The sequence below is a fragment of the Schistocerca gregaria genome, chromosome 8, assembly GCF_023897955.1.
Source record: "Schistocerca gregaria isolate iqSchGreg1 chromosome 8, iqSchGreg1.2, whole genome shotgun sequence".
NCBI lineage: Eukaryota > Metazoa > Arthropoda > Insecta > Orthoptera > Acrididae > Schistocerca > Schistocerca gregaria.
The window spans coordinates 476,543,479-476,563,739 of NC_064927.1; the positions used below are offsets into that span (position 1 = coordinate 476,543,479).

The window sequence follows — 20,261 nt, forward strand, 5'->3', positions numbered from 1 at the left end:
AACACCCTAAGACAATGATTACAGCTAGAAACTGGATACAGCTTTAAGTAGTGTAATTAACGACACATCAGTTAGCCTGACTACATTCATCCAATATTCGCAGATGAGAGCACTTAGTGACTTACGAAAAACTTCATACTTACACTGAAGAGCCAAAGAAACTGGTACACCAGTCTAATATCATATAGGGCCCCAACGAGCACGTAGAAGTGCCGCAACACGACGTGGCGTGGACTCGACTAATGTCTGAAGTAGTGCTGGAGCGAATTGACACCATGAATCCTTCAGGGCTGTCCACATATCTGTCAAAGTACGAGGGGGTGGAGATCTCTTATGAACTGCACGTTGCAAGGCACCCTAGGCAAGCTCAGTAATGTTCGTGTCTGGGGAGCCTGGCAGCCAGCGGAAGTGTTTAAACTCAGAAAAGTGTTCCTGGAGCCACTCTAGCAATAATGCACCTGTGGGGTGCCACATCACTGTGCTGGAATTGCCCAAGTCCGTCGGAATGCAGAATGGACATGAATGGATTCAGGTGATCAGACAGGATGCTTACGTATTTGTCACCTGTCAGAGTCATATCTAGATAGGGGTCTCACATCACTCCAACTGCACACGCCTCACTTCATTACAGAGTCTCCACCAGCTTAAACAATCCCTGGATGACATGCAGGGTCCATGGATTCATGAGGATGTCTCGCCATATTCGCACATGTCCGTCCGCTCGATACAACATGCTTCCAGTCATCAGCACTCCAATGTACTTGTTGACGAGCCCAACGAAGGCGTAATGCATTGATTCGTGCCGTCATCAAGGGTATACCAGTGGGCCTTCGGCTCCCAAGACCCTGTCAATGATGTTTCATTGAATGGTTCGCACGCTGACACTCGTTGATAACCTAGCACCGAAATCATGTGCGGAAGGGTTGCACTTCGGTCACGTTGAACGATTCTCTTCAGTCGTCATTTTTCCAGTTTTTACATGATCTTTTTCTGGCCGTAGCGATATCGGGGATTTGATGTTTTACTGGATTCCTGATATTCGCGGTACACTCTTGAAATTGTCGTATGGGAAAATCTCCACTTCATCGCTGCCTCGGAGATGCTGTGTCCCATCGCTCATTCGCCAGCTGCAACACCACGTTCAAACTCACTGAGATCTTGATAAAAATCTTGATAACTAGCCATTGTACCAGCAGTAACCGATCTAACAACTGCCCCAGACACTTGTTGTCTTATACAGTGTGTTACAAAAAGGTACCGCCAAACTTTCAGGAAACATTCCTCACACACAAAGCAAGAAAATATGTTATGTGGACATGTGTTCGGAAAAGCTTACTTTCCTGTTAGAGCTCATTTCATTACTTCTCTTCAAATCACATTAATCATGGAATGGAAACACACAGCAACAGAACGTACCAGCGTGACTGCAAACACTTTGTTACAGGAAATGTTCAAAATGTCCTCCGTTAGCGAGGACACATGCATCCACCCTCCTTCACATGTGAATCCCTGATGCGCTTATGCAGCACTGGAGAATGGCGTATTGTATCACAGCCGTCCACAATACGAGCACGAAGAGTCTCTACATTTGGTACCGGGGTTGCGTAGACAAGAGCTTTCAAATGCCTCCATAAATGAAAGTCAAGAAGGTTGAGGTCAGGAAAGCGTGGAGGCCATGGAATTGGTCCACCTCTACCAATCCATCGGTCACCGAATCTGTTGTTGAGAAGCGTACGACCACTTCGACTGAAATGTGCAGGAGCTCCATCGTGCATGAACCACATGTTGTGTCGTACTTGTACAGGCTCATGTTCCAGCAGCACAGGTTAGAGTATACCGTATGAAATAATGATAGCGTGCTCCATTGAGCGTAGGTGGAAGAACATAGGGCCCAATCAAGACATCACCAACAATGCCTGCCCAAACGTTCACAGATGTCAACACAAGCACCGAAGTCAACATTACCTTCCTGAAATTGGGCCAACTGGCGGTGAATCGAGGAACTACAGTACATACTGACGAAACTAAAATGAGCTCTAACATGCAAATTAAGCGTTTTCGGACACATGTCTACATAACATCTTTTCTTTCTTTGTGTGTGAGGAATGTTTCCTGAAAGTTTGGCCGTACCTTTTTGTAACACCCTGTATAAGCGTTGCCGGCTGCAGCGCCGTATTCTGCCTGTTTACATAACTCTGAATTTGAATAAGTATGCTTATACCAGCTTCTTTGGAGCGGTGCCTATGTTTTTCCTCAGAATGATGAAAGGAAGCAAGTTTATCATTTACTTCTTTTTTGCTGTTTACACAGTAAAACTTCAGCATCTAGCACGACGCTTTAATTCATTACTTCTTCGCTGCTAACTCTGTTCGCAGCACATTATGCTAACAGTATGCACATATACCACTGAATGTATATGTATAATTATGCACGAACTTCAATATATAGCAAAATCGCGAGAAGTTCACAGGTTATGTCAGACACAAGTGGGCTACAAAGCTAGCAGAGAACTTTCAGCCGGCTGAGATGGCCGAGCGGTTCTAGGCGCTACAGTCTGGAACCGCGAGACCGCTACGGTCGCAGGTTCGAATCCTGCCTCGGGCATGGATGTTTGTGATGTCCTCAGGTTAGTTAGATTTCAGTAGTTCTAAGTTCTAGGGGACTGATGACCTCAGAAATTAAGTCGCATAGTTTTCAGAGCCATTTGAACCATTTTGAGAACATTCAAGAGAAGGGCGTGGGTTCGATGATGGGAATCGGTGAACAGACTAATGGAGAAGTAGTTTAAGGTGAGAGGTACACCGTACTAAAGTTTTTTTACTGTGGTGGACTCTCGTTAAAGGGATATAGTTCTGATAAAGTGGAGAAGCTTGTATTCTATTATAGTCTAAAGTGAATTTTGATTCTATACTCTCTTTACTCTTGCTCTATTTTCATTCCGGTTAACAATTTTTATTAACATGGTCTCTAAACAGATGACAGAGATAGAAAATAGATATAATTTCATATTTAACGTGCAGCATATGCGAAACAATTCATTTATTGTGGTATTACATTTATATTTTTTAGAGTGGTAGACCTGCTACAAGCATTGGTAAAATTAATTTTCCTTACATCACGAACTTTGAAGGGATACTTTGCCACATCCTCATTTCATTAAAAAAAATTAAGGTGACGCTTATGTCATTAATATTGTGCAATATTGGTTCTTCATATGTTTAGTAGCCATAGCCCGGTGTCTAACGAATTCATCGGTTATTTCACTTATTTTCTGTCGCATAGCACAGCGTATACCTCACTTAAGAGAATAAAAACAATAAAATAATCACGCAGTTGGTACTGAATCGAACTCCTCAACCACATCTATTTGACATCGTAGACACTTGGGCGACTCACTGACAGAAACGGGCTTGTTAAACTAATCACTGCTGGCGTTAGGTCTGCTTCGGTGCATCGTGCTCAAACTGATACCGCCCTGTTCCAGAGGATGGTCTCTGGTATATTATAGTACATGCCTGTCACATTCCAATTTGTTGTCCAGTTTTTGCCCCGTCTCGTGTCCTCTCCTTGTGAGACAATCTGTCTATGAAACTTGTTTTTAAAAAGTTACGGAATGAAGAATTTATTATGTACGAACAAGTAGTGCAGTTTGAATAAGTGAAAATTACATTAGAGTTTTATCAAAAGATGTGGCATCAGAATGAATGTTTCCAGCGGTTTATTGTCTGTCTCTAGTGCAGATGCAGATCGCCAATGCATGTGACACAGAATCTGTAGAATTAGTTCTGAATATCAATTACAACAAGATCAAAATAATGTATAACCAAAATTTGGAAATAAAGTAGTAACTATTTACAGCGAATTCATGGAAGCAGTACTTGGAGTTTTATATTTCGCGCAGTAGCAGAGAAAGACTGGAGAGCCCACGCGTCTGGAGCTAGAAGTGTTGTTCGGATCGTAAAGATGAGGCTCGTTTGCAGTAAATGCTAAAGACTGTGTTGAGAGGAAGAACGGTGTGGTTATTAATTAATAATGATGTATATAAAAGTTTAGCAGGAGGAGCGAGTGTGAGCCCTTCTAATGTGACTAAAACTGAAGTTAATAGTAAGAAATTACGGGAATTAACACGCAATAGGTGACAGTAGTAAACTCTGAAACTGTGTGGGAGGAAAGAAGCAGCACCAAATACATGCTAACTTCGCCTGAACGACTAATTATCAGCGTGGATTGCAAAAATATGGGCGTGGAAGGCATAATTAGGAACATTCATTATTGGCAAACAATAAATTGAGTTTGTGGACGACGTGTTTTTATAGCAGATCATGATCATGCGTAATTATCAATTTCTTGGCTGTGAACTACAGACACGTCGCGGACAACAGGGAGACAGTGACCTGTTGTAAGGTGTCTCCCTCAACCTCCGACCGCCGAACAACTAAATAAACCGCAATCGATGTAAAATTTGAAATGGAGAGCTTACAAGAGTAAAAAACCGCCTTTATGGCAGAGGTCACTAATACAAGTTTGTGCAGAGGCCTTTTACTTGCAGGTGCGTCTGTTCGAATCCTGGTGGTGGAAAACATTCACTGCCAGTATTTGGTCGGCATGTGGAGGGAGGTGCTGCTGTAAACTTCTTGACTACTAGTCTTTGCGCAAATGTCCTGGATTAAATTCCAAAACTCTCAGCCCGTGACGCTGTCCGATGGTTATAACGCCCGTCGGAAGAGGACGTCAACTTCGGCGACCTCCTTTCCTTCCCTTCATCCATAACAACACAAATCCAACACTACACTGTTCATGTAGTCATCACAGCCATGCGCGTGACACACACACTTTGCATTTCGTAGCAGGTCGGAGGAAGACTACGGCAAACCATCTCCACTAAGACGTGGCTTACAACGTACAACGGCGATTCAGTATTTCTACATCTGCTCCGCTGCGCTCGTTTTCAGAGTGCGAGACAACAGAAAGATAATGCATAAATTGCAGAATAAAAATGGCTTGAAGGCCTTTAGGGAAACTAGATCATTTTTCGAAATTAGTGTCCCAATGTGTCTGTAAATAATGTTTTATGGTCAGGGTGCGTTACTATTTCTGACGTATCGCAGGCAGATACAGACTTTTAACATGAACTCCATACAAAACCTGTTTTCTCAGTTTACAGTGACAAGACGCACGGCTGGACTAACCACGAGAGATACGAAAACAAAGAAACAGATCAATGACAGGTCTAAGTGGAATATGTAACTATTACTGTACTTTATTATGGAGAGGGGCGTGATGTGTACTCAGAGGAATTGATGGCAAGTAGATTAATGATGTTCTTTCCTGGATTCCAGGAGATAAGAAACGTCTGTGGTGACAACCCACTGAAAGGCGATTCGATAATATTACAAACTGCAGTTTCACTGATTGATTCCACTACCAACGGCGACTCACAGATGGAAAGGGAATCACACATTTCCGACGAACGCCGATACAGGGCGCGTGAGGACCCGACAGATCCAATGACGTGTGCCCACTACTCCACACCTTCAACAGCTACGACTAAGAGCGTCCTCTGCCACCACATTAAAGATTTGGTGGCGGCGGCTACACGCCCAGACTCCGTCGCAGTCTTTGGCAGTCTTCAGTGTTAGTCAGCTGTCGACAGTTCGCGCGTACATTAGTAGCCGGAGATCCACACTGCATCATGGTCTTTTTGCTTCTTGCAATAGCTGGACCTCGTTGCCCGTTTGCTCTTTCGAAAAGTTGCTTCGCAGCGCTTGGAGAAAGCTATGAATGGAATAAAACTTCTGTTTGTTGTATTTTAGTGTCCGCTAATCATTTCTAATCCTGAAACTTCCTGGGAGATTAAAACTGGGTGCTGGACCGAGACTGGAACTCGAGAACTTTGTCTTTCACGAGCAACCACTCTACCATCTGAGCTACCCAAGCACGACTCACGACCAGTCTTCACAGCCTCAATTGTGCCAGTACCTCGTCTGCTACCTTCCAAACTTAACAGAAGCGCTTCTGCCAAACTGGAAGAAAGGATGTTACGGAGACATGGGTTAGCCACAGCCTGGGGGATGTTCCCACAATGAAATTTTCACTCTGCGGCGGAGTGTGCGTTGGTATGAAACTTCCTGACAGATCTCGGGAACTCTGCCTTTCGCGGGAAAGTGCTCTACCAACTGAGCTTCCCGAGCACGACTCACAACCCGTCCTCACAGCTTCAAATCTGCGAGTACCTCTTCTCCTACCATCCAAACTTCATAGAAGCCCTTCTGCGAACCTTGCAGAACTAGCACTCCTGGAAGAAAGATATTACGGAGACATGGCTTAGCCACAGCCTGGGGGATGTTTCCAGAATGGGATTTTCACTCTGCAGTGGAGTGTGCGCTGATATGAAGATTCCTAGCAGGTTAAAACTATGTGCTGGACCGAGACTCGAACTCGGGACCTTTGCCTTTCGTGGGCAAGTTCTCTGCCAACCTGTTAGGACCGCTCGTGAGTGGTGCTTGGGTAGCTCAGTTGGTAGGGCAGTTGCCCGCATAAGGTAAAGGTGCTGAGTTAGAGTCTCGGTCCGGCACGTAGTTTTAATCTGCTAGGAAGTTTCATATCAGCACACACTCCGCTGCAGAGTGAAAATCTTACCTCTGATCCTGTCCAGATCCCCTGCGACGACAGCTGCTGCACCACGGTGTGGCTAACCTCACCTTACCGTTGTGAATGGAACAGTACACATCAGAAAACATCTATGAGCAAAACGTATGTGTGTGTAAAAGTCTAGTAAACACTTTTGTTTGGCAGTGGACGGCGAACATCATCTGAGGCGTTAAGTAGCTGAAGTATGATAAAAAGGTCGTTTGATTTTAAAGTTGCCTTCTAATATAAGAATGAAACGGCAGATACATTTAGGAACTCAAGTATTCAAGGAATTGAAAACTGGACTAAGGTAAAATAAACACGAATCATTAGATGCGTGACATTGTATCTAACAATTGAGGCATGAGATTTGCAAGGGGGTACTTCTTATTGGCATATGTCATGTTTTGTTAATGCCCATGTGAATTCCTCTTTTTCTGTTAAAACACTGTCGCCGGACGGTGTAGCCGAGCGGTTCTAGGCGCTTCAGTCTGGGACTGATCGTCGGCTACGGTCGCAGGTTCGAATCCTGCTTCTGGCATTGGTGTGTGTGATGTCCTTCGGTTACCTTTAAGTAGTTCTAAGTTCTAGAGCACTGATGACCTCAGATGTTAAGTCTCATTGTGGTCAGAGCCATTTGAGCCAAAACACTGTCTGAAAGAAAAAAGTGAGGTAACTAGGAGACATTGTTGGATGATAATGTAGTTTCGTACATGCACGCACCATCAGGATGGGATGCAAATAGTAACAATTTCAGTTCTCTGTGACAGGTAGTGCGAGGAATAGTGACATATCTTGTTTAGTGCCGTTACCAGGTATACAAGTGGCGTGTACAGCGTCTTACGTTGTGATCGCTGTGAAGGACGCGGAGATCCCGTTTACTCAGGTGACGCAGCGCTTTTGGCACCTGACTGAGTTTGAAAGGGGCCTCATTGTAGGTGTCCGTTTGTCTGGCTCGTAGAATCGTGCGATATCCTGATTTGATGGAATCCGAATGTGTCATTGACGTGATGAGCGACCGCATGAGGACGTCAGGGTAGGTATACTGTTCGAATGCCGCAAAGGAGGGATCGCACTGTAACCCCTTGATACATGTACCTGCCGTCCAAGAACAAGTAATGGACTCAGGTGTCATCCCGCACAACTGGTCGAAAACCAGCTGCAGCCGGACTGGGGAATTATCGTCCCATGCTTAAGCTGTCGCTAACACCACAATACAAACAACTGCTTTTGGAGTGATGACGTGACTGCGAAGCACGGACTGCTGATGAATGGCGTAGCGTTGTGCTATTCGCGGTTCTGCACCTGCCCACATGACCATCGCCATCGGGTATGGTGGTGACCTGGGGAGAGGCCCCATTCTTCCAGTGTCTTGGTGACGCACCCTGGTTGTTACTCCTGGCATCACGGTGTGACGAGCCATCGGGTTTGACTTCAGGTCACGGTTGGTAGTTCGTGAAGAAAGTTTAGCGGTAAAGCAGTACTTTCAGGTATTCTGTATCCTCGTGTGCTATACGCCATGCGACAGTGGAGTGGTGCTATTTTTTAACATGACTGCGATCGTCCACACATGGCATTTGTACCTGTGAACTGTCTGCGTGATGTTTAGGGACTCCTATGGTAAGCAAGAAACTCATATGTCAATAGGCCTATATTTTCAGAGGGCGGTGCCCCAGAGATCTTATATATTTGAAAAATGTCATATTATCGCATTGAGATGCTGGTAAAACACTTAAATTACAAAACCAGTTTCAGTAGTCTGACCATCATCAGGTTCCCGTATACCAAATAAAATTAGACATAAGTAACATTACACGCTTAAACTGTCACGAATGTATTAACTGACTGATGCAAATTAACAGCAATAACACATAAAGGAAGTTTTCAGCCTCAGATATGTCTTTGATAAAACATGCGTGGTACAGGTGCTTGTACCCAGGGTATCAGGGTCCATTTCCAATAGTAGTGAGGCAGTGTGCCTCACGAGAGGATACAGCGACTTAATGACAGCGTTCCCAACTGAATCAGTGCATACTTCCATGCCAGAGGGATGTAGGGTCACAGTCATAAGTGGACTCATACCGCAAAATTCTTAGAAAATTTCATTGGAATTTGCAATCAGTTCACTTAAATACCGACGCTTCCGTAGGTATCGAGGCCCGTCCCGGCCTTTCTGTTTTTCATTAAAAGTACTGTCTCGGGTAGAGACGAATGATATTGAAGACCCTACCACGAACTCTCTCAACTAGTGAAGGTTCACTTCGTTTCCTGCTACCATTCTGAGTGCTTTAGTTTTTTCGCCAGGTGGTGTATCAACAGTTTATTGCGAGGTCATACTTGAGAAACGAACAGTGACATGGAATCTGGCTTTCTATCTCCCAATCTACATCTGCCTTCGAAGTTACGAACGTTGTCCACTCACACTATGCGAGCTGCCTTTGTTTTTCTATCAAGTGTTTTGCAAGCATTACTATATGGCGGAAATATTTACGGGGAAAGCAGGCGTTAAACTGTTGTCGCCAGCGGCTTTGCTCTTTCGTTGCTGCTTTTACTATTGCGATACCATATCCTTTGCAAATGAGTCAGTTTACTTAACTTGTTAGCATGTCATATACCAAGGTTGTACCACAGTTTAACTGTCAGTTTTAGAGGACTCATCAAGTTCGATCATACTATTATATCCATTACAGATAAAATAGTGCATTAGGACAAACAGTTCACTTAAGTACCAACGCTTCCGTAGGTAATAAGGCCCGTCCCGGCCTTTCTGTCTTTCATTAAAAGTACTGTCTCGTGTAGAGACCTATGATATTGAAGACCCTATCACGAACCGTCTGTACTACTCACACAAGCAACGATCTTATTTTGACAGACTCAGCTGATTGATCGTCTGGAAGAACTCCCTAATACTTTATGCAGGAGTCATTTGACAAGAACAGTCAACTGCATTTAAACGTAGCTCAGGATGGTTCCTGTAGCGACGCATAGTCTGTGAAACAACCTCTGATCACAGTCTGACAGAGATACGCTTACGCTTAATGCATAGTGTCAGTTAGAGATAGTAGTAGTGCTTTATGAGCATCGGTGTGTTCCACAAAACTGTCTCATTTACCTCATCACCCTGAAAAACGCATCCGATGGTTTAGAGAAAGGTGAAACTGGATGGATATATGAAGCAAACTTGTTTCACTGATGCGTGGAGGATCCGTTGCAGATTCATTGATGGTCTACCAGAATAGGGGTAGCTACGGAGTTCTATGAGTTGATACTTTCTCTTGGAAGAAATATGTAGCTTCACCTAGCGTCACATGGTTGGGAAAAGTCCAGAAGGTTCTGACCTAAGTGATAGTGGAGTAGGAACTAAATTCGTTAACAGTGCAAAGGCATCAGGACCTGATGAAGCACATGTGTGATACTATACAGACGATCCGAAATAACTTCTTGCTTCTCCTTCTACCAACGGTTTGTCACAGGTCGTTGGAGATACTAATGTTTGAAACGGTTGGAAAAAAGTCGCAGATTGTCTCCGTTTCCAGTACGTATAAGTGCACGCGTATAAATATAGGTCTATGTCACGGACGTCAGTCATTTGGAGAAACACGGAATGCGGTTAATGCACTGTTGTTATGATTACTTGGAGAAGGTACAGTTTTTAGTGCTTGACTTCCAGAAGACGGTTTCGCACTGTCTTATATTGAACAAAATATGAGCTTAAGGAGCAACCAAGCAAGTTTTCAAATGGATTCAACACGTTGCAGCTGATAGAACTCACCGTATTGCTCGTAATGCGTCGACATCGTCAGATGTAGAAGTGCCTTCTGGAAGACCCCGAAATTGCTACAGGACCCTTACCGCTCACGACGTATGTATAACGGATCCGCCGATACCATCGGAATCTCTGTGAAGTTCTTCAGTGATAATGCTGTTTCTACAGGAAATATTAGTGATCAGTGGAAACCACCACAGATGTCTTAATACACATGACCGGACTAGTTCTTTTAGAATATCAGATTTCATGTTGTGGTCGTATCATAAAACGTCTGGTTGTGATATGTAACGTTAGACCTAATGATGTAAAAGTGCGAAAGCAGCCGTAGCCTTATAAATTTCTACTGATACAGCTGTGGTAGTTTTCATTAATCATTAGTATTCTTGAATGAGATTTTCACTCTGCAGCGGAGTGTGCGCTGATATGTCTTTTAGCTGCGGAGCTCAACATGATGATGACTGTGTTCAATAAAATCTATAACTTTCTAGAGAAACACAAGAAGAGATGGAGAAGGCTATTGCTTGGTTCTAGGACTGGCAAATAATCCCAGACACAAATGATCATAGTGCTTTTATTGGTGGAAGGGTTTGTTCTTATTCGATTACACTATTGGATATGAATCAGTGGCAACAATAACGGTCGTAACACATCCGGGACTAGCCAGCAGGAATGATTTAACACATTGGACCGACTACGTAAAACTACTTATTTGAATAACTTACGTCAGAGTATAATTCATTTGAAGAACCCTAAATGTAATTCATTCAAGAAAGAAGTGGTTTGAAAGACATTCGTCCGATTGATTTTTACATGATTTTCTCAGTCTGTGACCCAAACCAGACGGAATTAACACAAGAGATACAGAAAATTCAAAGAAGAGTTACACGTTTCGCCACTGATTCGTTTAGTAAGCGTGAGTGCGCCCACAGAACTCCGAAGAATGTCGCTACAAACGCAATGTTAAGTATCGTGGAGATCCTTACAAGTAAAACTCCAAGAGCTTCCACGTAGAGTCAGTTTGGATTCTGATGCTGCCTGACAGAACAGCATTTGTTAACGGAGACATATTACCACCAGAAAATCCGTTACAGCAGTCGATATCCCATCTCTACAGCATCTCCTTGATATAACTCAAGATCTTAAGAAGACAACGACAGTCTTTCACCCGCACTCTGTTTCGATTTTGAAGAGGAAAGAGCGTAAACCATAATGCTACTTAACGAATCATCCATCACACACCAAAAGGTAGCTTGTGAAATAGAAATATGGAGGCAGAACTCATAAGTGAACAAGAAAGAAATACAGGGTCTGCCACAATCTCTGCCAGAAACATTTCGAATACGTTACGTATTCTGGTTCGTAGTCTCCTTTCCGGAGACACCACTCGGCATGAAACAAGGGGAAGAGGAGACAACGCGTCGATGTGGTAAAGAAAGTTATTGAAAACAGTGACTCAATCGTAGCTCGTCTCTTCCAATAAACGCTGAGACGTCACCTATAGTCAAACACAAGCTTCAGAGCTCAGTTATAGACAGTAAATATGCCAGCCGTACGAGTAACTACTAATATAGTACATATAAGAGAATGTTTGAGAATAATAAGCCTTAAATAAACATAATTCTTAGAATATGCGACGGCATATGGGATAGGCATTGAGGAGAATCACCTACCTTATAAATACAGTTTTCAGAACATTTATCAGTTAATCTTCCAAATACTAACACTGATGAATAAGTAATAGTATCATAATATTTAGGAGATGCATAGAAAACTGTTATCTGACTTTCATTCAGGACAGACAGCACTCACAATTGTGATAAGTGCAAATAATACAGATCATGTACCAGTGAAAATACTGAGGAAATTGTGGGGCGTGAAGGAAGAAGTAGAACTGATGAGAAAGATGAATCGAAAATGTAAATAGTTGGTTATATTTTTTATTCCTGGTGCACGTTATTGATGCATAGGAGGCATGTAGTCATCAACAGTAATACTAAAGATAGGTGCTTGGCTGCCTAATCTTAATATTCCATTACAGAAATCTTACGTAAATCAAGAACGAAAAGTAAAAACTGACGCTTGAGGACTAGTGTTAATGTCCTAACAACAATATACACGTTACGCAAACCTTTCTTTGGAATTTTGAATTTTTTTACTTATCATTTATTAGAGAAATTAAGTTACAAATGTTACGAGCAATCGTTCAAACATTATTGCTTTCTTGGTGACATAAAAAGTCGGATAGGTACTTTTTCCTTTATTTTAAGACCTATATCAACTAGGTAGACAAAACTATGAATGGATTTAACAACTCCTACATCTTCGTTTTCCTGCAAATAAATTTCAAGAGAACAGTACGACCGCTCTGGTCTTTGTTACCCGCACACCTCGTATGATACTCGAGCTGTAGAAAAGTAGGGAATAGAAAGTGCTGCAAAATCTGAATCTCTTTCCATGCATCTTTGTTAGTATTTGAAAGACTTACTGCTAATTGTTCTGAAGACTGTATTTATGCAGTACACATACTGGATACTGCGTTTTAAGTCGTAGGCTCAAACCGAATCTACCTCCACAATTTTAATTTCTCGATAGTTTCAGACGAATCCCGACAGCTTTTATAAAATAAGATCACAAGTGACGTCGTACCGATATGAGTCAGAGTGAGAGAGATGTTGGAATGACTTCCGCTAAAACGAGGTGGAAAGGGTAGACATTGTTGCTTCGGAATTTCTAAAATCTCCGTAGGGAATTGCAACCGAATGATTATTGAAGTCAGTGTTTAGAGTCTTTGAAATAGGAGGCATACTTTGAGCGTCTCAAAGGTAGTAAGGACAGATAAATACGAGAAGGACCAAACAAGTAGTTTTCCAACTGATGTATAGAGGCAGATGATCGGAACTGTATACCAGAAAGCGAAAAAAACTACGGACCTGGCTTTGTGAAAGGTAAAGACACTTGAGAGGCGGTTCCACTGTCACATATGATGTCGGAAGCATAATCGTGTAGTAATGGTGGAGAGACTTTTGTCGACCCATGAGAGGAACGACCGATAATGCTAAATATAGTAAGGTGTTTAAAATTCTCAGCGAAGAGTCATACGATGTGAGGAAAAACCGGTAATTGGGAATGCGTAAAAGAACCGAGAGTGAATAATAAGAATTAAGCACCACGAGTAAAGTGCTCAGATGATAATAGGTGAGGAAAATCGAAGAGAGATTCATAAGAGTGATTAAAGATCAGGGTAGATGGGTATCATTAAAAATATTCGCTGAATACGTTAGTTATCCTCTGTGAAAATCTGAAAGAGTTAAAGGACCTGTTGAATGGAATGAACAGTCTACTGTCAACAGAATATAGATTTAGACTAAACCAAACAAAGTGAAAAAGTATTAACGAGTATCGGAAATAAGCTTAAGAACATGCCTAAGGTTAACATTAGGGGCCGCATAGAAGACAAACTACAGTTCAGCTACCTTGGATGCAAAGTGACATATAACGAAGGAAGCAAGGAGAACTTAAAAAGCAGAAAACCAAACTGGGAATTACCCTCTAAAAGAACTCTAAGTCATACATGGGCCTTAATTTAACAAATACATTTGTTTTAAGATTTGTTTGGCATTGTTGGGGGCGACCTGAAGCATCAAGTTTGTCAAGATCACAAGCAACTTTTTTTTATTACTATTACCGGTTTCAGTATATCTAATCTGTCATCATTGTATATTGTACCATTTTATTTGAAGCAGTATCTCTATGTGAATTTCAGTATTGTGGCAAACGTGTACACCCAATAATGTTACAACATCCGATGATGACTGCGTAGATCTTCGAAACCGGTCGCAGTAACAAAATGAATTGTTAGCGTTCTAGAGAAATTTAATTCTTCAAGAATAATTTTGCTACAATGAATCATCAATACGAGAGAAAACACCAAATTAACAGAATCAAAGAGATTTAGTTTGTGTGCCACACAAGGATGCTGAAAATTAAATAGACTGTTAAGATAAAAAAAAAGAGGTGTTACGCAGAATCGGCGGTCAAAAGCAATCTGCGGCAAACATTGAGTAGAAGAAACATGACGGTGAGACGTGTGTTAAGAGATTAGAGAGTAACATCAAGATGTTGATAGCCTTAACTTCGGAAAAATGTTTACTCTGATGTGTCTGTTTTTCGCCACCTTTTCTTTACAAATCTTTGACTTCCTTCACCTATATTTGCAAAGAAACGAAAGCATAATCACATCTTTCTTTCTTTCTTTCTTTCATATTTTGCTTGTAGATTGATTCTTTTGCTGTGATCTTCAGACAGTTGTTGGCAGTCATCTTTTCTCTGTTTAGATGCAAATATACTACTTCGTGTATTCGTAACCGAGAAACTACCTTTAGAAATTCGCTTCTTAGCGTTTTAGAAATTCACTTTCGCGATCGATGGGCTTAGTTCAGTTCGTGTAGGAAAGATTATGCGCTAATTCAATACATACTCTGGTTGGTAATGATCGTGATCTTCTATTGGACAGTACGGGGAACTACAAGTGGAAATGATTCTGAGGAAAATAAATAACAATCAGCCACATTTATCACCACCTTACGGTGTAACCGTCTACAGCGTTTCGACTAAAACAGGTGGTCATAATAGGGGTGATGACATATTTTGATACACGATGACGCTCTCAAGGCAAATAAACATAAAATATATAAAGACTGTCTTTTCAAACGTATTCCCCTATTAGCTAGACTGGCAAATTTATTTGGTGCATATTTTGTAAAGCAGTGTTCCATCATTGCTATGAGGCAGAACTGTTAACAAACGTAACGACTATTCGGAAATGAACGTTTCTGCATTAGATGCACCCCTACAAGAATTATAAGATTGCTCATATGTGTGACGAATATTTTTTTTCTTGACTTGTTAGAGTAAGACAGTATATCGACTTCCAGTTGTGTTCTTCCTCTGTAAAAAGCTTCAGAAGATTTTGAGTTTAGATCAGACGCAGGAGAAGGACTGAATGCAGAAGCACATGGACGTAAAAGAACTCTACATTGAACGTGATCGTTACTAGTTAAACATGTGAAGTAAACAAAAATTTTCAGCTCATAATGGTCTACCCAGTGACAGAGTACACGATACTTTTTGAGGATGCGAGCAATCACATCTGTTGCAAAACGTTTGTCCACAATTAATGAGATTTTCGAGTTGCTTAAAGTTTTCAGAGCGTGAGGACACATCTTCAGGTCGTGAAACAAAATTGCTCTAAAACCTTCTGAAAAATAATTGCTCAGTAGGAAAGGTCAGTAAGCTTCAATAACTGGACGCACAACGTTCCTAAGAATGGGCATCTGTCAGCACAGTAAAATTCAGGACCGAAAAAAGAAACTGGCAAGCGTTCGTTAAATTAAAAGAAAAGGTGCTTAGCATTCAGATTGTTACCTGGACTTAAGATTAATTTTTTGGGTCAATACTCTTTTCTACCGTGCAGGAAGTTAATTATTGAATACCATCAACGAAACAGAAACTTTCTTGAAGTGGATATATTGCAAAGTGAATGACAAATGAGGTAGTTCTTTAGAATGCCAGCAGAGATTCACCTGTGAGAACTGTGCACTATGACTAAATAGAGAAAGACGTAAGTTACTTAGGACCTAAGTTACAAATAAAGTGAAGTATACCTATTATAGCAGCAGTTAATTGAATACGAAACTGAAAGCGGAAGAAGAACGAGAAGAAAACGGACGTCTTTGTTCAAATGACTCTGAGCACTATGGGACTTAACATCTGAGGTCATCAGTCCCCTAAAACGTAGACCTACTTAAACCTACCTAATCTATGGACACTACACACATCCATCCCGAGGCAGTATTCGAACCTGGGACCGTAACAGTCGCTCGGTTCCAGACTGAAGCGCCTAGAACCTTTCGGCCACCGCGGCCGGCACGGACGTCTTGGTTGCGAAACAAAGAAGGGGCTGCGTGATACTCACTCGCTGGTACACTCCGCAGGAAACCGAGAACCTACGAAATATATGAGCGCAAATATCTGTTAGAAGATATGCACAGTAATGTGAAAAATTACACTTTTTTGTTCGGATAGTACTAATCACGAAAACTGTCTTACTTCGATTTAGGCTCTTCATAGTACAGGGAACCCAGTATGTGGGGAAGTTCGAGTACAAAGCGAAATAAAATTAGATATAACTTCATTCAGTTGCATTTAGATCTGTGTAATCAACGTTTTGGGTCGCCATGACCCGAGTTCTTCACTAGGTTGCGAGAATACACATTGTTCAACAGATTAAGATCGCCCGTAAACTGAGGCACGAAACAAAGAGTGTTACACAGAATCATGCCGTCACAGTCAAAATTTATGGCAAATAAATTGCTGTTCTAAGGAATGTTATCCAAAGCAAAAGACTTTTATTGAAACAAAAAGTGTTTCAGAAACGTCTAAATTCGAATGCTTTCGCGCAGGGGAACAGAGGTTTAGTAACAGTAAAAGGAAACTGCTCTGACGTACCATAACGATTGAAAGTGAGTGGCAAACTGTGCGAGGATAATCGTGATCGGTGGAAGATACGTGTCCCACCAACATACCTGCTTCTGAATGGTCACAGGGACTAGATCGTCCCACTATCTCGTCATGCTACGAAGTGGTGTGTTCACGGTTAATTTGAAGTCGCCAGGCCCACGATTCTTCTTTTCTTTATAATGATGTATTGAGTACGTCATTTATACGCATTTTACGCTGTTTTGCTTCGGTTTTGAAGAGATAAGTCCAGTGAGGATATTTCTGAACATTTCTTACGTTATTACTACATACACTGTGCGTTCCAGGAGGAATGCTCAGTATTCAGAGTTATGACAAGAACGATGATTCGAAAAAGTCTAGTAAGCATGGGCTCTAAAATGCATGCCCTAGGAGCTGCGAACAATTTTTCATCTTCGCAACTAAGAAACAAATCTCTTCTACTGCAAGCTCTTTGCTTTCCGTAGTTTGATAGATGGTAGTATAGACGAAAAGAAGAAAAAGTTGTCCAACAAAGTTGGACTCACAAGTGCACACCTTCAGAGCTGTGAGGACGTGTTCATGTTTGCTAACGTGAAACGCATTACTCCTATTGAAGAGGTGCTCATAACTCTTAAGGCATGCACTTTAGAGCCCACGACCACAATACTTTATTTGTTTTGGTCCATTGCACCACCTCTCAAAATATGGGCAGAAAATAACTGACAGTAGAAGAGAAATAATATAAAAACGTGTCAGGTATGCATTTTAGAGCCCTTCTTAATTAGCCTGTTTTTTTACTTCGAATGATCCGCCCTGTCGCATTCCTTAATAGTGGACATTCCTCCTGGGATATCCTGTGTATTGTTAGCTACATATTTTAAATTATAAACTATCGCTGAAGTGTGTCGTACATGCAAAATGAGCATGAGCGCTGTGGCGACTAAATAGTGGCATTATATTTCACATTTTCTCTTAGTCCACTCAACAGTCTACGTACACTTCATGTGGAGCTATAATGATATAATAATTACTTGTAATGTTACCAAGTAGCTTTTCTCCTCGCTCTCGTAAGACAACTGTAAGTTAGACGTAAGATAATAAGACCAGTTTGGCAAACCAGGAATTGGTGTTCTTGAAGACGTGCAGCTTCAGGCAGTAGGAGACTAGCATCCAATAAACAGCACAAGAAAACGGTACAGACACTGAAGTAGACGAAAGGAAGTGATAAGAATTAGTATCATATAAACTCACTGCAAGGAGTCATTAGACGTCATCCTCGCTTTGAAAAAGCTCCTACACGTTAACGTGTAAATATTAAAGTCTGACACAGTATTACTGCTTATCAATTTATTCCTACAGATCTCCCTCATTGAAAGGATTAATTTTATTCCAGTCCAGCTGAACATATTATTTCCACATAAAATTATGTTAAAACTGTAAATATTAGGCAAAAATTAGAATCTTTGGTTTCCTCACAATGTACTCAAGAAACACTTTGAAAAGTGGGTGTATGTAAAGTGTCTTGAAAATAGTTTATAAAATAAATGTACACCAAATTAAAGCAATTATTAATGGAATAGAATCAAATTAAGCCTGATGGTGCAAGGGGAATGGGATTAGGAAATAGAAGACGAGTTTTGCTATGATGAAAGAAGTATAATGATATAAAATACATTTCGTCACTTACAAAGTAAAAATTCCTGAAAAAGAGAGATTCGTTAACATGACGTATGACATTAAATGTTAGGTAGTCACTTATGGAATAATTTTTCTGGATTGTGGTCTTATATGAAAGTGGAATATGGACAAGAAGTAGTATCGACAAAAAGAAAACAGACGCCATTGAGATATGATACTACAGGAGACTGCTGTAAAGTTGTATGAATGAGTCGGGTAAGAATTGTAGTGGTTATGAAAGGAAGATATAAGATGAACGTCAACAGAAGCAAAACGAGGATAATGGAATGTAGTCGAATTAAATCGAGCGATGGTGAGGGAATTAGATTAGGAAATGAGACACTTAAAGTAGTAAAGGAGTTTTGCCATTTGGGTAGCAAAATAACTGATGATGGTCGAACTAGAGAAGATATAAAATGTAGACTGGCAATGGCAAGGAAAGCGTTTCTGAAGAAGAGAGATTTGTTAACATCGAGTATAGATTAAATGCCAGGAAGTTGTTTCTGAAAATATTTGTATGAAGTGTAGCCATGTATGGAAGTGAAATGTGGACGATAAATAGACAAGAAGAGAATAGAGGCTTTCGAAATGTGGTGCTACAGAAGAATGCTGAAGATTAGATGGGTAGATCACATAACTAATGAGGAGGTGTTGAACAGGATTGAGGAGAAGAGAAATTTGTGGCACAACTTGACTAAAAGAAGGGCTTGGTTGGTAGGGCATATTCTGAGATATCGAGGGATCACCAATTTAGTATTGGAGGGCAGCGTGGAGGGTAAGAACCGTAGACGGAGACCAGGAGACGAATACACTGAACAGATTCAGAAGGATGTAGGTTGCAGTAGGTATACTGGGAGATAAAGAAGCTTGCACAGGATAGAGTAGCATGGAGAACTGCATCAAACCAGTCTGTGTGGTGAAGACCGCAAAAACAACATGAATCAAAAAGGATACAAAATCAGCTTTATGGCATAATTTGATTACAAGATGGAATAGATTGATTGGTCACATTCAGAGTTACCTAGTAGTACGTAAGGAGGTTGTAGAGGGAAGTGTCGAGGATGAAAATGTAAAGGGAGACCAGGAAGGCAGATTCAGGTTGATGTAGGTTGCAGTAGTTATACAGAGGTGAAGAGACTTCCAGTAGCGTGGAGAGTCCTCAGACGAAAGATGCCAACAGCAACAAGGAATACAGATGCTAATTCCGCCATTAAAGGGCTAAGGGTGGATTTGTCAGTCGTGCGTGGGCTGTGTACAGTTAGTGGAACCGTGCGCGTGGGGTTGGCCACCCTGGCGGCGGTACTTACCCGCAGCGCGGCGGTCGTGTTGCGGCTGCGCGGCGGCATAGCGTCGGCTGGGCAGCGTCTGGCGCGCTGAGTGCTGCACTCGGCGGTCGGTCAGTGCTGCCAGCCTCCTTCCCCACCACCTCCCCCACCACGGCGCCGTGGCGACCCCGACCGCGCCCACAAGATCTGCCGCGGCCTGATGAAATTCTGATCGCCTGGACCGCGGCCGGCGAGCGACAGGTGGCCGCACTTTCGGGGAAATATCAATTTTCTTTTCTCGTTGACAACTGCTTCAGGTATTCGCAGAAGACGCACTTCCTGGAAGACTCTCCAGGCAGTACGGTGTAATTATTTCTGGAAAGCTACAATCTTCTCGAAAAACAAGTAAAATTTGTCAGGCG

General features: G+C 41.8%; 1 protein-coding gene across 2 annotated transcripts in view; it reads right to left on the bottom strand.

Moving 5' to 3' along the window:
- Positions 1-19,984, bottom strand: part of LOC126284609 (uncharacterized) — an 89,588-nt gene extending 69,604 nt beyond the window's left edge. Inside the window, exon 1 of one of the 2 annotated variants that reach the window (XM_049983670.1) lies at positions 19,882-19,984. In XM_049983670.1, coding sequence (XP_049839627.1) covers positions 19,882-19,920 — 39 coding nt within the window. In that variant the 5' untranslated portion in view covers positions 19,921-19,984. The remainder of the gene's footprint in view (positions 1-19,881) is intronic. The other variant, XM_049983669.1, reaches the window with a different exon arrangement.
- Between the last annotated feature and the right edge of the window lie 277 nt (positions 19,985-20,261).